Source organism: Marmota marmota, unplaced genomic scaffold (genome assembly GCF_001458135.2).
Source record: "Marmota marmota marmota unplaced genomic scaffold, marMar, whole genome shotgun sequence".
Classification (NCBI taxonomy): domain Eukaryota; kingdom Metazoa; phylum Chordata; class Mammalia; order Rodentia; family Sciuridae; genus Marmota; species Marmota marmota.
In genome coordinates this window covers 11,282,060-11,298,004 of record NW_026000068.1, presented here as the reverse complement: position 1 = coordinate 11,298,004, position 15,945 = coordinate 11,282,060, and the positions used below count along the sequence as shown (strand labels likewise).

The window sequence follows — 15,945 nt, the reverse complement described above, 5'->3', positions numbered from 1 at the left end:
ACTGCCAGTGTTGGCTATAGCAAACATGCTTTCTTATTGTAACTAACAATTAATGGTCAAAAAAAGGAAGTGGTGTTCAGAAATTAATTTGAACACCAAATATGAACCTGTGAACAGACAATAAAGATAGAAGATAATGCAGAAGCTTATTATTTTAATGGCTGGGAAAAGTGTTTACAAAAATGGGGATCTCTCTTTTGTGTATTTATTAAATGCTCATATGTGCATGGAAATAAGTCTGTAAAGATTTAGAACAAAATGTTAACAGTAATAATTTCTGGATGGCAGATGACTTCTATTTCTTCTTTTTACTTATCTATATTATGCGATTTCAAAACAATGAGCACACCTTATTTTCTGAAGAGGAGTAATGTTATTTCTAAAAACAGAAGCTAGTACATAAAAACTGGTATCATTAAGTTGTCTATTATCTGAATCCCTAAGACTTGAAAAAACAGCAATTGTATGAAATTATCACAAAATGAATCCATTTGAGAACAGCAGTTGCAATATAACATTTCTATTCCCTTCTTTCAGCAAAGACTGAAGGAAGAGAAAGAAGCCAAGCGGGCTCGTTTGGATGGGAGACACGACCACTTATTTGCAATCGTAGCTTCCTGCTTGGACCTGAACAAATCTGAAGTGGAAGATGCCATTCTTGAGGGCAATCAGGTGCAGTGTGTTTGAGTTCTTACTGACTTGGTTGTGGAGGACATAGAGGGTGTGTGGCACTGTCCTATGGTGGGATCCCAAGGTGTACCTTGCAGGGCAGTGCCTGTTTTGATGTAGCAGGGCTCCACTCTGACTCTCTCCTGGTAGTGGCAGCAGGAGTAGGGGTCTCTTGGCTCTCCACTGTGTAGGGGTACTCATGGCGATCATCTGAGTTCCACGATCTGACAGCAATGCCTGTGTCTCTCTACATCCAGTGAAGTTGGCCTCTGGTGCCATTTTGGAACCCAAGGTTAGGGAGCCAAATCTCCCCACTGCTCCAGGTTGGGATTTCTTTTTGGTTATTTATTTCGCATTTGTAGCGGCACAACTGAATTGTGCCAGGGTTTCCTGATTTGGGCTTTGGTTTGGCAGCTCAAGTTTGTGTTTTTTATTTTAGATTCTTAACCTTGGCTTCCATTTTCCGCTACAAGTTTCCTTCAAAACCTCGGGTGGGATTTGCTCAGTGACTTGACCTTGATGGGGAAGTCCAGAAGTATGGCAAGACAGAGTCTCCTGGGAAGTAAGGAAGGCACACAGGGGTCCTATGATGACTCTTGAACTATAAAACAAAACTCATCAGACATAGAAAGAGACAGGAAGACCGACAGACAGACAGACAGAAGGGAGGGAAGGAGGACAGGAAGGGGAGGTTAAGTGCAGGAGTGTTGACCTGGCTATGTTGGAAGCATGGCCTTCACTATGTTTCCGGCTTGGAATGGGTCCCAGGGAGTCCGTGCTGCTCATTCCTACAACATCCTCAGTCTAGGAAATGTTACAATAGGAATGACAAAACAGGGCGACTTACTTTTCCTCATTGCTACCATTTAATCTGTAGCATGATGGAAACTGAAGGGAACTTATTTCCATACTTAAAATCCAGGCTATATTTTATCCTCTAAAAATATTACTTTATGGTAAAATACACATGCAATTTACCATCTTGCTTATCTTAAGTGGGCACCATGAAGTATAGTCACAGTGTTGTGCAACCAATCTTCAGAACATTTATCTTACAAATCGGAAAACTCTATGCCCAGTAAACAATCGCTTCCCATTCTTCCTTCTCTCCAGTCCCTGGCAATCACCATTTTACCCCCATCTACACATGTCACTACTCTAGGTGTCTCATATGGTGGAATTGCACAGTGCTTGTCTTTTGTGATTGTTTATTTCACTTAGCGTGATGTTTCACCATTCAGCCATGTCGTGGCAGGGGCCAGCATTTCCCTACTTGTTAGGGCTGAGGAATATTCCCTTGTAAACGCATGCCACCTTTGGTTTCCCCTTTCATCTGCGGCTTTGACCTTTCGTGGAAGCTATTGTGAGTAAAGTTGCTCTGAACACCCGTGTACAAATGTCTTTGAGGTCCTGCTTTTGATTCTCTGGATATAAATCCAGAGTTGGAATTGCTGGGTCATGTGGTGATTCCATGTTTACCTTTTTTATTTTTGAAGGTGGGGCGCACCGGGGATTGAACTCAGGAGCACTTGACCACTGAGACACATTCCCTCCCCCACCACCACTATTTTGCATTTAACCTAGAGACTTGGTCTTTCTCAGTTGCTTAGCGCCTTGCTTTTGCTGAGACTGGCTTTAAACTCACAATCCTCCTGTCTCAGCTTCCTGAGCTGCTGGGTTTACAGGCTAGTGCCACCTTGTTTTCCACAGTGGTCTCAGCATTTCACATTCCCATCAATAGTGCAAGAGAGTTCTGATTTCTCTACATCCTTGCCAACACTTGGAATTTTTTGATAGTAGCCATCTCAATAGATGTGCAGACTTTGTCCTTTTTCTTCTCATATAAATTCTAAACTGGGCTGTGGACTCTTTATAAGAAGTGCTTCTATTGGTGGCAGGGCAGGTGTCAACCACCAGACACACAGCCAGCCTGGGGAATGGGATTAAAGCCAGGCTGCTGCTGCAGGGGTGGTCCCTAGTCACTCCTCCCCCTGCAGTCCCCGGCCAACCTTGATTAGCTCTAGTCTGAGAGCTGGCTTTGGAAAGGTTTGTTGTCTCTTTCTTACAACTGACTGAAAATGAAATACTCGTCTATATTCATATCCACCTTCAATGGCTTCACACTTTAGGAAATGAGCAAAAACAGAGGGACAAGCCCTGGTCAGATGTGCATACACAACAACTATTTCCATGACTAATTAAGTTGCTTCTTTGAAGTGACTTTTTTTTTTCTATGATAAGGGATGTATTGTTTTTTAGTTTTTGTGTTGGAAGGAATATCCCTTCTACATGGGCTGCCCTGGATACAGTTCAATTTTTAATAAGAAAGGTGATACTAATTTTGCTCTTGTATGCCACCAATTCTGATTTAAATGCAGTTTCTTATTTAGAACAAAGTGGTTACCTTGCCTTTTCTTTCCCCCAGATTGAAAGAGTTGATCAACTTTTTGCTGTTGGAGGTCTCCGTCACCTCATGTTTTACTATCAGGACGTGGAGGTAGCAGAAACAGGTATTAAAATTTGATGTGACATAACCCAGAAACGTCATTGTATTTATCTGAAGGTGACAGGAAGACAAAAACCTCTGGGGCAACGAGTCAGGCATCTTGGGGTGGGGGTGGTGTGGGAACCACATTGTGCAAGGGGTGGGTGGCCCTGCCAAGGAGAATGTGTTCACCTCCAGGGCAGGGGATGGAGAAAGCAGTGTTTAGCCCAGGGCTCGGACTCCTGCTTTCTCTTCTTTCTCTACTTCTGTGCTGGCCAGAGGGGAATAATAAAATCGATTTTGTTTTGAGACTTCCTGTTCTTATATGTTAGATCATTCTATGTACTTATGTTCTAGAACTTCTAATTGGCATCTGTTTCTCTTATTAACATAGAAATTATTGCCAGTAAGTATAACATGAATTTTTTTTAGCTAAATATCACATTGTGTTTATTTTCTGCTGATTCTGATTTAAATGTACAATACTGAAAGACAAATTTAGGTATTTTCACTTAAGAAAAATGTGCAGATTCTTGGGTGGCTTCAACTGATATCCCCCATTATACTTTTAATTCTATTTTAAGGCCAAACTAAGGACATAAATAAATAAATTATGATTATGTTAAAGTATTATATGCATCCTTTTATGCCTCTTTCAAAAAAAGGGAAAATAGTTATTATTCTTGACATATAACATGAATATGCTTCCTTGTTTAACAATTAAAGAAATTATGCATGCAAATTCTAAGTGATTGGCATTTCTCCAGTTACCAGTTTGATATTTTGTGCTCAGATGGTTCATTATATTTTGAGTGAAAGATAGAAGTTTTGATTGCAAAGCATGAGTTCAAATGGATGAAGTTCACACATGAACTGTGCACAGGGTAAAGCTGGTCTTCTGGTAAATTATACATGAAAGGAGAAGGGTTTGTAGGATGTAAACATAAATGCAATCTTATTTTCACAGCTTCTCAATTTCCCTTTAAACCTTTCTAGTGTTTGTTTCTGAATTTGGGTTAAGATTCAGGCAACTTCATGACTTTTCCCGGACATTTTTAAGTAGGAATATTGCCTATTGATATTTCAACTTGCAAACTCTTAATTCAAAAGTAGAATTGTCCAGCTGATTAGAATTATTTGATAAGAATTTAAATCATCTCCCTTTCTTGCCCTTGCACATCCCCTGCCCCGCCAGCCTCCAGCAGGACCTCTGAAGTTGATGTTCACAGTGGGAGAGAATCATGTGATCTTCCTTTGCTTCCTTGGTTGACTCTTCTACCCCTTGCCACATTGGGTTAGCCACTGTGTTTGACTATGCCAGGCTGAGGCAGGACAGAGACGAGAGGGAGCTTTTTGCTGGACTAGCACCTTTGTAAGTGGCTGACCTTGTACTCCCTGGATTCTTGTGGCCCCATGGTGGTTCTCCTCTGAGAACACTAGCTGCACGTCCAGTGGTTGTGTGTGGTCCTCAGCACAGCTCCTGCTGCCTGCCTCTGTATTGTGGTAGCATATGCAACCCCAGCTTGCTCTCTCCAATTATCCTTCCAACACCCCTCTGAAGCATCATCTAAGGTGGCTCCAGGCCATCCACATGGTTCCATTGTCACACTCAGTGGTTCCACAATTTAGCTATTGTGAATTGTGCTGCTATAAACATTGATGTGGCTGTGTCCCTGTAGTATGCTGTTTTTAAGTCCTTTGGGTATAGAGTGAGAAGAGGGATAGCTGGGTCAAATGGTGGTTCCATTCTACGTTTTCCAAGGAATCTCCATACTGCTTTCCATATTGGCTGCACCAATTTGCAGGCCCACCAGCAGTGTATGAGTATACCTTTGTCCCCACATCCTCGCCAACACTTATTGTTGTTTGTCTTCATAATAGCTGCCATTCTGATTGGAGTGAGATGGTATCTTAGAGTAGTTTTGATTTGCATTTCTCTAATTGCTAGAGATGAAGAACATTTTTTTCACATATTTGTTGATTGATTGAATATCCTCTTCACACTCAGTGCCCTTTGTTCCTGCCACCTGTGGACATGTTGTCAGTTCTCAGTCCAGCCCTGATTCTCAGGGCCTTGTTGCATGCTGTATTTAGATTTCCTGGGCAGGCGTCACAGACAATCCATTTCATTCTCAAACTCCAGGAGGTATAAACCAGGCTCGTTAGATGGTTGAGTTGAAGATCCCATGTTTCAAGGGTGGCATCTGTCCTACCTCACCTTCCTGGCTTTGGTACTGTGAGTTCAGCATCCTAGGAAACCTCTCAATTCAGGGGCAACTGGGATCAGTAGCTCCTTGTTGTTGACCTGAGGAATAGCCGAAGCACTCCAGACTTCTGCCCTTTGCATAGCACAGTGGTCCTCAGAATCCTCTTTAACCTAGCTCCTCTTGACCATTTTGGATTCTGATAGGGGGTGGAGGAGTCTAATGGGTACCAAAATTTATGCAGTTTTTTTTTTTTTTTTTGTGTGTGTGTGTCATGAGACACTGTTTTCTATGACCTCTCATATCTTGGTGCCTCGGTGGAAACTTTTTGTTTAGCCTCACATTACCTGTGAGATTCTGGGGGTATTCATTAGAAGAGGGACATCATTTTAAATGAAGGAGAGCTCTTCTGCTTTCCTTTAGGGAGTTCTTTCTCAAAGTCCTGGTCAGACTTCTCTAGCGTCACACCCTGAGGAGGAGGAACCCTCAGACAGCACTGCTCCAGCAGGTCTAATCCCGGAGCTCAGGACTCAACCTCCATTTCACCCCTCCCCCAATTCCTCCTTTAGCACTGTCCTCCCACCTAGTAATCTTGGCTGAGTCCCCAGGACATTTGGAGATCTAAAACTTTTTTGAGGCTTTAAGAACATAGTAGAACAGCTCACAGCACATTCTGTGTACTTTAATGATATACTCCATGAGCTAAGGGCTTGAACAACCAAAAATAAAATTTCAAATCCTGACAATAGTAACACTTACTGAATGAATAATATTTCTGTTTTCCTTAAATAGGGTTTACATGGATTAATTTATGCAATTCTCACAATTCCAGATGCTTCCTTTTAGAATTATTATTTCCATTTTTCAGATGAGAAAAAAGAGGCAAAGAAAGATTGAGTAACTTTTCCAAGATCACATGTCTTGGAAGTGACCCTCGCAGTGTCCTGCAAGACCAGCTAATTGTGTTGACTATGGCCGTGGAAGGGCAGCATTGAGAGGCGACTCCTGGTTTTTGACTTTGGCTCTTCCACCTGTTGGCTGTGCAGCCTGGGCAGGTCACCGCTGTCCACAGGTTGAGAGTTTTAACAATGTAGACAGGAACCTGGTGGAGGTCAGTGACATGTCAGTAGATGCTCTCTGCTCCGTCACCTTTCTTACTGCCCCTGAAGCAATGATTTAGAAATGAATCTAGGATCTGAAATCAAGAGATCTTTATAGACCTTTTCCGGGCTCAGGCTAGATTCCAGCCAAGTCGTAGAGAACATGGGCAAGTCAGCAAGGACAATATTTTAACAAGGAACCTTCATCATTAAAAGTATCTATGTAGACTGTAAATGGCATTTGTGACATTAAAGCTCTCTTGCATTTGCAGGACAACTTGGCTCTCCAGGAGAAGTAAATCTTGTTTCTGGAAAGATTAAAAAACCTAAGGTGTTCGTGACTGAGGGAAAAGATGTGGCCCTTACAGGAGTGTGTGTGTTTTTCATCAGGCCCGACCCATCCAGAGCCATCACCCCTGAGAACATCCACCGGGTGAGGGGCAACTGTTTACCCCGAATCTCCAAAAACCCCCTGAGCTGTTCAAAAGTGTATTTCCTTGTGGAGAAAATCACTGTGTTCACTGCAGTATCTAAAACTACTTTCAAGGAAGTACTTTTTAATCATTTAAAGCAAGCAATCAAGAAGACATTTCCTTTAAATGTTTTAACTAAGCAGGCTTTTATTAAGAAAAATTGATATAACATTATATCTGTGTGTACAGTGAGGTATTAATAAGTATTTCCCATACATAATTTACTTAATGACAAGTTGCAGACATTGAAAATAAGATTTCTCTAAGTGGAAAAGTAGCAATATTTATGTTTTATATGAAACAAAGTGCATCCAAACAGGTGTCCCTTGTCACCTAATGGGTGCATTATCTTCTTGGAGCAAATAAATGGCAAACGTTTGGTGCCCTATTTCATGCTTTTATTGTGATAACTGCAAGTTATAATGGGAGATAGCTTATTTATTAACCAGGGTATCAAAGTAATAACTCACTGGGTAAATTCACTAGAATTTGATTAATCAGCAACTTTTAGGAGTGACCCAGTGGCTATGTTGCCGTTGAGGATAACTTTTACAATAAAGTGTCTCCTGACTGCTTTCCAGGAGGTGAGCTTTAACATGCTGGACACCGCAGATGGGGGGCTGCTAAACAGCGTGAGGCGTTTGCTCTCTGACATCTTCATTCCTGCCCTCAGAGCTTCAAGCCATGGCTGGGGTGAGCTCGAGGGTCTTCAGGACGCAGCCAGCCTTCGCCAGGAGTTCCTGAGCTCTCTGGAAGGCTTTGTCAATGTCTTGTCTGGTGCGCAGGAGAGTTTGAAGGAGAAGGTAAGAACTAGTAAGTTGTTCTTTTAAAAGTGATCAGGTGGCCCACTACACAATCTGTACGTGGGTGACGCTTCTCTCCCATGATCTGCATTCCGCCATCTTGAAAATCTTGCAAAAACTAGTAGGCGATTTTATGATGCCCCCAAGATGCCATGGTGACTCGATTTAAGTATTTATGTGTGCATAATAATAATTAAGGCATTTGGGTGCTCCATGAAAAGGCTGGCAGTGATGTAGGTTTTTACTCAGTCATTTTAGATGTTTAACAGTGAAGACAAGAGCATGAAATACTTGTAGCATCGATGTGCATCCTTGAATTAAAGGAATCTGGAGCCAGGTGTGTGTGTGTGTGTGTGTGTGTGTGTGTGTGTGTGTGTGTGTGTATGCTCAGGTGGGACAGTGTTGGAAGGAGGAAAGAGGAATTGTTATGTCTGGAGGGAGTGGGTTGGGTCCTATTGCTTAGCTAGTGACTAAAACGGTCTCTAAGGACCAGTTTAGCAAATATGGAGGCTCAGAATTTTTCTGTTGGAGATTATTTGGGGGCAGATGTTAGCAGATGTACATTTTTGTGTGTCTGAGGCGGGTGTCAGTGGGAGAGAGAAGAGGTGAGGGAACACTGGAAGACAACAGAGCCCAGACCAGGTACCCTCAGGAGGAGAGATGCTGCTGTGGTACTGGTGGCAATGCAGTGGTACTCTTTCCTCTCCAGGGAACACCAATCCTATTGGAATATTTGGAGGAGATGTGCTTATTGAGGGATGTGGGACTGGGGAGTTGAGCAGATTTTATCCAGACGGGGGTGGATGAATCAGCTAACATCTGAATTGTATTTGCCATGAACTAGGTTATAGGTCAGACTCAAATGCAGGTGAAATCAAATGAAATTGTTGGCCTTGCACTCCACAAAGCAATGCTTTCACTTCATACTCTAATAAAGGTATTAAAAGGTGGGATAGATTCCCACAGGGGATGAAGCATTCTCTCTGGGAAGGAGCGGCAGCTGGGCCTTGGGCTGGTTGCTGAAGGTGTGTGGGACCCTGGAGAAGTCTGGAAGGCCTCCCAGTCTGGGCAGTGCCAGCAGAGGTGCACTAGGGTGGCATGTGGGCAGGTGTGACCTAGGTGAGTTTGCCAGAGTTCTGTCAGACTGTAGCAATGTGAAGAACCCCAAGTGACAAGGCCACTTCTGGGGTGACAAAGTCAGTCCTCTGAGTCCAACCCATGAGGACAGGGCAGATGTGGAGCTTGGCTTTGTATGGAAGGCTGCACAAGCATCACATTTGAGCAGAGGTGGGCTTGGGAGGCAGGACTGGGGACCACCAGAAGTCAGGGCTCAGGGCTTATTACAAAGCCTGGTGAAGGAGACCAGAAGCCTTGAGGAGGATGAGCAGTGGCTGTGTTCCCCGTGGCAGGACCCTGTAGCTAGAACACTACCTTCCCCTGCAGGTACCCTCCCCTTCCATCTTTCCTAGGGCAGTCTGGCATTCCAGGGGTGGGGCTTGAGCTTCATGGAGTTTGAGGATGACAAATAGTCACAGCCCTTCCTACTGCTTCTGATCCTGTTGTAGGTAAAGCTGGGTCTGAGGGCTGAATTCAGAGATTTACACAGGTTATCAGGCACACATTTGCCAGAGGAAAATGCCCTTTCAAGCAGAGAGGCCCATTTGGTGATTTGGTATATTATTTGTGTTTAAAAACACTTCTTTGTGAATCCAAAATCCACCTCCCAGCCCTCTAAATTGAATCCAAGTTTGCCCATGAACTTGCTACCTAGAAGGGCATGGGAATCCTTTTCTCTCAGTTCCAAAAAGGAGTAAGTAATAAATTAGGGACTACTATCCTCCACCTCCTCCTGTATTTAATTTCCTTCAATCTGTCTAAATAATTCCCTTTGTTTTATAACTAGGTGACAATTTTCAAGTTCCTTATTAATTCCCAACTTTTGTGATGTATGACCTCCTTCTCTTGCTCCCTCCCTTTCCCCTTCTATCTGGGCTCATCTTTTAAGTTTCAGAGCCAACATTTGATCCCATGCTCAATCATCTTTCATAGTTCTTGATTTGTAGGGAAGACTGGCCATTATATATTGGACACCATGCTTTTAGGGATCTTTCACTGAGGGAGCAGGAGAGTGTATAGAACAGGACTCCCTTGAGATCTAGGCTTGGGGGTGATCAAGAATATTGTGTGCATGTTTATGTGTGTATTTAAAAGCATCATCTTGTTACTTAATCTTCATTTTAATTAGGTGAGCCTTCAAAAGTGTGACATATTTGAACTGAAATCCCTGAAGGAGCCTATAGACTACCTGACTGTAGCTAGTAACCCTGAGACTTTGGAAAAAGTAGAAGGTTGTGTGAAAGTATGGATCAAGCAGATGGAACAGGTAATTCCCAGTTTCAGATGTCACATTACTGAATTGCCTGCGGAATAGGGTCTATCATAACATTCCCCTTTGCCACTGTATCTTAACCTGTCCTTAAGGAGGTGAGAGGACCAGTGTGCCTCTCCTTTATGGTCACCAGTTAAGAAGAGTGAAACCTCTAATCGGCAAAACTATATGACTCTGTACTTAAGTAACTAGAAATATGCACTTCACCAATTTCTTTGGAGAGAACCTCTGTAGAAGAACAAATTTTTACTTCATTGTGTTCTTCAAATGTCCTTCAAAAAGCTTTAGACTTCACTACAAAAAAATATTTTGGGAAAAGTCCTAAATGAAGGTGGATATTACATACATAATTAAAATTCACCTGCTCAGGGCATGAGTCTCCCAAGGTTTTATTACTTCAAGATTATACAGTAAATGAGCAGGCAGAGAAATTTTCTGAATCCAGGGTCACCTAGAAGCTCAATCAGGCCTTGTTAAACAAGTAGTTTTCAGTTAGAACAAATCAGCTTAATTTTTGTTGCCTTTTTTTTTTTTTTTGGTACCAGGGTTGAACCCAGGGCCACTTTACTACTGAGCTGTGTCCTCAGCCATTTTTATTTTTTATTTTGAGACAGGGTCTCGCTGATTTGCTTAGGGTCTTACTTAATTGCTGAGGCTGACCTTGAACTTGTGATCTTCCTGCCTCAGCCTCCTGAATCTCTGGGATTGCAGGCTATGCCACCACACCCTGCTTTGTTGCAGTTTTGATAAAGATACATGTTAAATTAGTGAGAGACCATCATCAGAAGCAAGTAAATGAATGAAAATGTGTCATGATTCAGATCGTGTAACCTCTTTAACTTTCTTTAGTTTATGTATCATTTCCACCCCTCCAGCCCCATTCAGTGGCTCATGAATTTTTTTTTTTTTTTTTTTGCATTTACAGGTCCTTGCTGAAAACAATCAGCTGCGCAAGGAAGCAGATGACGTGGGGCCCCGAGCAGAGTTGGAGCACTGGAAAAAGAGACTCTCTAAATTTAACTACCTTTTGGATCAACTGAAAGGCCCGGATGTGAGGGCCATGTTGGCGGTGCTTGCTGCAGCCAAGTCCAAACTCCTGAAGGTTGTCAGCCATTCCTTTGTGCCTTATGAAATGAGAATGAAAATCCACTATGCATAATATCAAAGTGATAAGAAACAGAAAAGAGCTATTTTGTATTTAGGAAAACCTTTTAAGTTTGAATCATAGTGTTTTTATAGAATTTTGGATGCTGTGAAAATAACTGTTGAATTAAAAAAAAGATTTGTTGGGGGTACTTGTATGTATTGTAAGAGGGCATTGCATGTAATTAAGATAGAACAATAATATAATTACACACACACAGATAAAATGAATTTAGACCTTACAGAGGTAGTGATAATAAAACCTCACCTTATCTATGTTTAGTCCTGATATATTAGTTTTATAATGCAAAACATATTACCCTCAAATTTAGCAACCCAAAACAACAAATATTTTTATCTCACCATATGTGGGTTGGGGTCTGGGTGCAGTTTAGTGGGTGCCTCTGTCTCAGGATCTCCCACGTGGTTGCAGCTGGGATGTTGGTTCACCTGAGGGCTTGAGGCACGAGGATCTGCTGCTGAGGTGGCTCCTGTGGTGGCTGATGGCTCCTGTGGTGGCTGAGGATTCGGCACCTTGCTAGCCATTGGCCGCAGGCTTCCTTCAGTTCTTCACCACACAGACCTCCTGCACCCCCGCCCCATAGAGCAGCCGACAGTGTGGCTTCTGGCTGCTCTTTCAGGGAGCAAGGGAAGCCTAGTAGAAGCCACAGTCTTTGTAAACCAACCTTGGGAGTGACATAGTCTTGCTTTTGTCATTTTCTATTTATTAGAAGCCCATCACTTGGGAGGCTGAGACAGGAGGATCATGAGTTCAAAGCCAGCCTCAGCCAAGGCAAGGCACTATGCAACTCAGTGAGACCCTGTCTCTAAATAAAATGCAAAATAGGGCTGGGGATGTGGCTCAGTGGTCGAGTGCTCCTGAGTTCAATCCCTGGTAGCTCCCCACCCCCCGCCCATCACTAGATTTAGTCCATGATCAAGGGGAAGGGATGACACAGAGCATGAATATAAGGAGTTGGTGGTTCCTAGGGAAAATGGTGGATGCTTCCTAACTCACTGGGCCTTGGTGCCATAACCCTATTAGTTGCTAGTTGCATAGATGTTTTAATCCATGTGTATAATTTGAATAATCGTTTGTTGCAATAAATGTGCTTTATATTTATCTTGTATCATTATTTAAAGAAATATGAGAGACAAACCTTGCAATATAGTTCAGAAATACCATCAGTAGGACCTTCGTGAAGTCAACTAAATGTATTAATTCATGCTAAATCATTTCCTCCTACCTCTTTTAGATACCTTTTCATTTTGAAGTTCATCACCAAGAGCATAGTCCTGGCATAAGGTTGTTAGCTAATAAATAATAGCTACATTAATTGATGGACAAAAGCATAGGGATATAGGGAAAAGGGGCTCAGGTTAGAATAGAAGACAAGGGGTGAGGTATGAAGTGGGTCCAGTTGCCAGTGGAGGTGGGGGCTGTGAGTTTAAAGGGAGATCCTGTCCTATTGGGGCTCTATGCTAGCTAGAGAATAGATTTTATAAGAGAGAGCCTGGAAGAGAAGCCTTTTGACATTTAGACAGAAATTTTAAGTTGTTCTTCAGCATAGCAATGTCCCTCACCTCCGGGATTCAGTTTTATGCAGGCTGCACAGAACAAATGGCAAGTATGACCCAAGGGATTTGTGGTGACACTTAGTAGCTCTTATATTGGAAGTTGCTCTGTTAGTAATTGCGTTAAGATTGCTTTCCTGTATTGTGCTTAGGCTTGGCGGGAGACGGATATTCGAATCACTGATGCAGCTAATGAAGCAAAGGACAATGTCAAATATTTGTATACACTTGAGAAATGCTGTGACCCTTTGTACAACAGTGATCCCGTGAGTTATGGATTTCTACTCTTTAGTCCTCCGATGACCGTGTCTGCACTAGCTGAGCAGAGTGCTGCGTATTGGCTTTAGATACTCTAATATGTTGAAAAAGTCCTGCTCTTTTATTCTCAAGAAAATGGAGTATCACTCCCTGTCCCTATCCATTTCTATGTCCGTCTGATCTGTCGTCTATACCTATCGACATACCTACCTTCTATGCCTACTATGGAAGATAAATTGTGAAATGTTACATTTGGAAAGCATATACTGCACGTTCTATTTTTTAAAATTTGTTTTTATTGCTATATGATAATCATACATAATGATGGGAATTATTATGCCATATTTGTATACCCACGTAACATAATTTGATCAATCTCATTCCCTGGTGTTTATTTTCTATTAAATATTTCAGTTGACTTCTGGATTACACCTTGAAGAACTGTGGGAATAGTTACTGGCTGGGTTTTTAAGACAATCTTTTGCTTTAGGAAGTGCCTAATTTTATTTATTATAAAATCAACTGGTAATATAACCTCCTTAATGTTGCTTGCATTGAAATAAAATTTGATTAACTATAAATGACTAAAATAATAAAAAATTATTGTTAAATATTCTATATTTATACAAAACATTAGGTAGCATTTATAATTTAAATAAAACTTTCAAATTTTATTTTAATGAAGATGAAATGATTATACTATTAGAATCTGGATGAATTTGACCTTGTTTCCCTGAAAACTTTGGTGCTATCTTCCAGGTGTCTATGATTGATGCTATTCCTACACTTATAAATGCAATTAAAATGATCTACAGCATCTCTCACTACTATAACACCTCTGAGAAGATCACATCTCTGTTCATAAAGGTAAGTGCATGGTACAGAGTGCCTAGCCACATATTTCTTTGCCAATGGTCATTTTCGAAAATTACAAATCACCAAATTAGTCCAATCTAATGTCTATGTGTCTTACAATTTAAAAAAGGCTTAGTCTATCGATAGAAATAGAATTAAATTTGTGAGAGGTAAAGTATAGCAAATAAAGAATTATTTTCCAAAATAATAATTGTGATAGTTTGTTATTTATATAATAAAAACAAAAAAAGCTCTTTTTGGAATTTCTTTCCCTGTGTTACCTAGCCCACTCTTTATTCCTATGGGCAAATTATAACTAAGAAAAGCTACAGTTAACTGGCAATCTTCCATTTCCTATTCTTTACACCACGGTCCCACATTCATTTTATGCCACAGTTGCTCACTTGGTGCTATTAGAACAGTAATCATGGCAATAAAAGCCACTTTCAATGTTCCAGTAATCTATAAAGCAATCATAATGATTCTGTCAAAAAAACATAATGATGTTTAGACCTTATGTCCTAGCTCATAAGCGTTTATGGTAAACACTGTTGCTATTTCCCTCTTTGAAAGTCTCTAAGAAGTAAATGTCTATTTCAATATCAAGGCAAGCATTTCAAATGCTGCATTAAAATAGAAAGATTTTTGACTCTTCAAGGCTGTGTTCCAAATCCCCTAGCAGCACCAGGCGTAATTCTTCAGCCTTTAGGGCTCCCCGAGGGGATTTTCCCCCTGCTTTGGTGCGGGCAGTCCAGGCGGAGAGCAGGGATGCCTGCAGGATCCTCCCCTGCTTCTTCATACTTTAAAACTGAGTGTTGGGGCCAGGGGTGATATTCTGTAGATAAATGAGACTCAAAATCTGATTGAATTATTAATCTAGATTTCATACATATTATTTGTAAGACTTGATTTAGGGTAAAATTGCGAAACTTCTGTTTGTCAAATTATCAAAAATCTTTTGTTATGGAACTTTTAAAGTAGTACAAAAGGGTAGAGGTTTGTATACTGAACCCCCATCCACATCTCACCCCAATTCAGCAATTATCATTACACATCTGATCTTGTTTTGCCTACAATTTCACTCCTACCCTGCAAACCCTGGGTATCATATTATCCTGTGCATACATGACAGTCATTTAATTTTGCTTTTGTTTTATTTAGAAAAAAAATCAAGAAAATTCTGAAGGCTTTTTTGTTTTGTTTTTTTAAAGTTTGGAGGGATGAATAATATGTTAGTGTTTCATAGGCTAGCTTTCCTGGCCTTTCTGTGATCTCCTTTTGACATTTTTACTATAGGTCATGGTGGCATGAAATATCAAAGTGCTTGTAAACTGCGAGGTAGATGCTACAGCAGGCCACCTAGGGAGATCAGGGAGACTTGTCAGATGGTAAGACAGGGAGGTGAATCCTTTGGTTGGTTAAGACCTTCGTCCTGCATGAACAAGATGCTGCAATTGTTGATTTTCTGCTGTGCTTCCAACTCTGTGATTTCACAGATGATTTTGACAGTATTAAAGGTTCAGAGCTTATTATAATTGTGCTGGGAGAAAAGAAATCTAAAGATAGAGTTCACAGACTGTGAGTTCTGAGAGGTAGAAGAGTTGAGGGTCCTCTACTTTGATTTGTAGTCCACAGCTATTTTATTGGAAAATTCCAGGTGACAAATCAGATGATATCTGCATGTAAAGCCTATATCACCAACAATGGAACCACTTCCATCTGGAACCAGCCACAGGATGTTGTTATGGAAAAAATATTATCAGCAATTAAACTGAAGCAGGTAATGGCTAACAAAGATAATAAAATTATCTTTGTTATTTTTGCTGAGACTATCTTAAATTATTTAGCATTTATGTTATTGGTTGCTTAAAAGAACAGTAATTTTTAAAAAATTATTTACTTATTTTAATTTGTTATACATGACAGCAGAATGCATTTCAATTCATAGTACACATATAGAGCACAATTTTTCATGTCTCTGGTTGTACACA

General features: G+C 41.1%; 1 protein-coding gene across 4 annotated transcripts in view; it reads left to right on the top strand.

Annotated features, from left to right (window-relative positions):
- The window catches only part of Dnah5 (dynein axonemal heavy chain 5), a 282,316-nt gene that overhangs the window by 63,606 nt on the left and 202,765 nt on the right, over window positions 1-15,945 (top strand). For 3 of the 4 annotated variants that reach the window (XM_048814008.1, XM_048814007.1, XM_048814009.1), the window contains exons 2-10: window positions 538-672; window positions 3,095-3,179; window positions 6,731-6,891; window positions 7,513-7,734; window positions 9,980-10,117; window positions 11,049-11,225; window positions 12,994-13,107; window positions 13,859-13,966; window positions 15,612-15,734. In XM_048814008.1, coding sequence (XP_048669965.1) covers window positions 538-672; window positions 3,095-3,179; window positions 6,731-6,891; window positions 7,513-7,734; window positions 9,980-10,117; window positions 11,049-11,225; window positions 12,994-13,107; window positions 13,859-13,966; window positions 15,612-15,734 — 1,263 coding nt within the window. Of the gene's footprint in view, window positions 1-536; window positions 673-3,094; window positions 3,180-6,730; window positions 6,892-7,512; window positions 7,735-9,979; window positions 10,118-11,048; window positions 11,226-12,993; window positions 13,108-13,858; window positions 13,967-15,611; window positions 15,735-15,945 lie in introns of those variants that run through there. The other variant, XM_048814010.1, reaches the window with a different exon arrangement.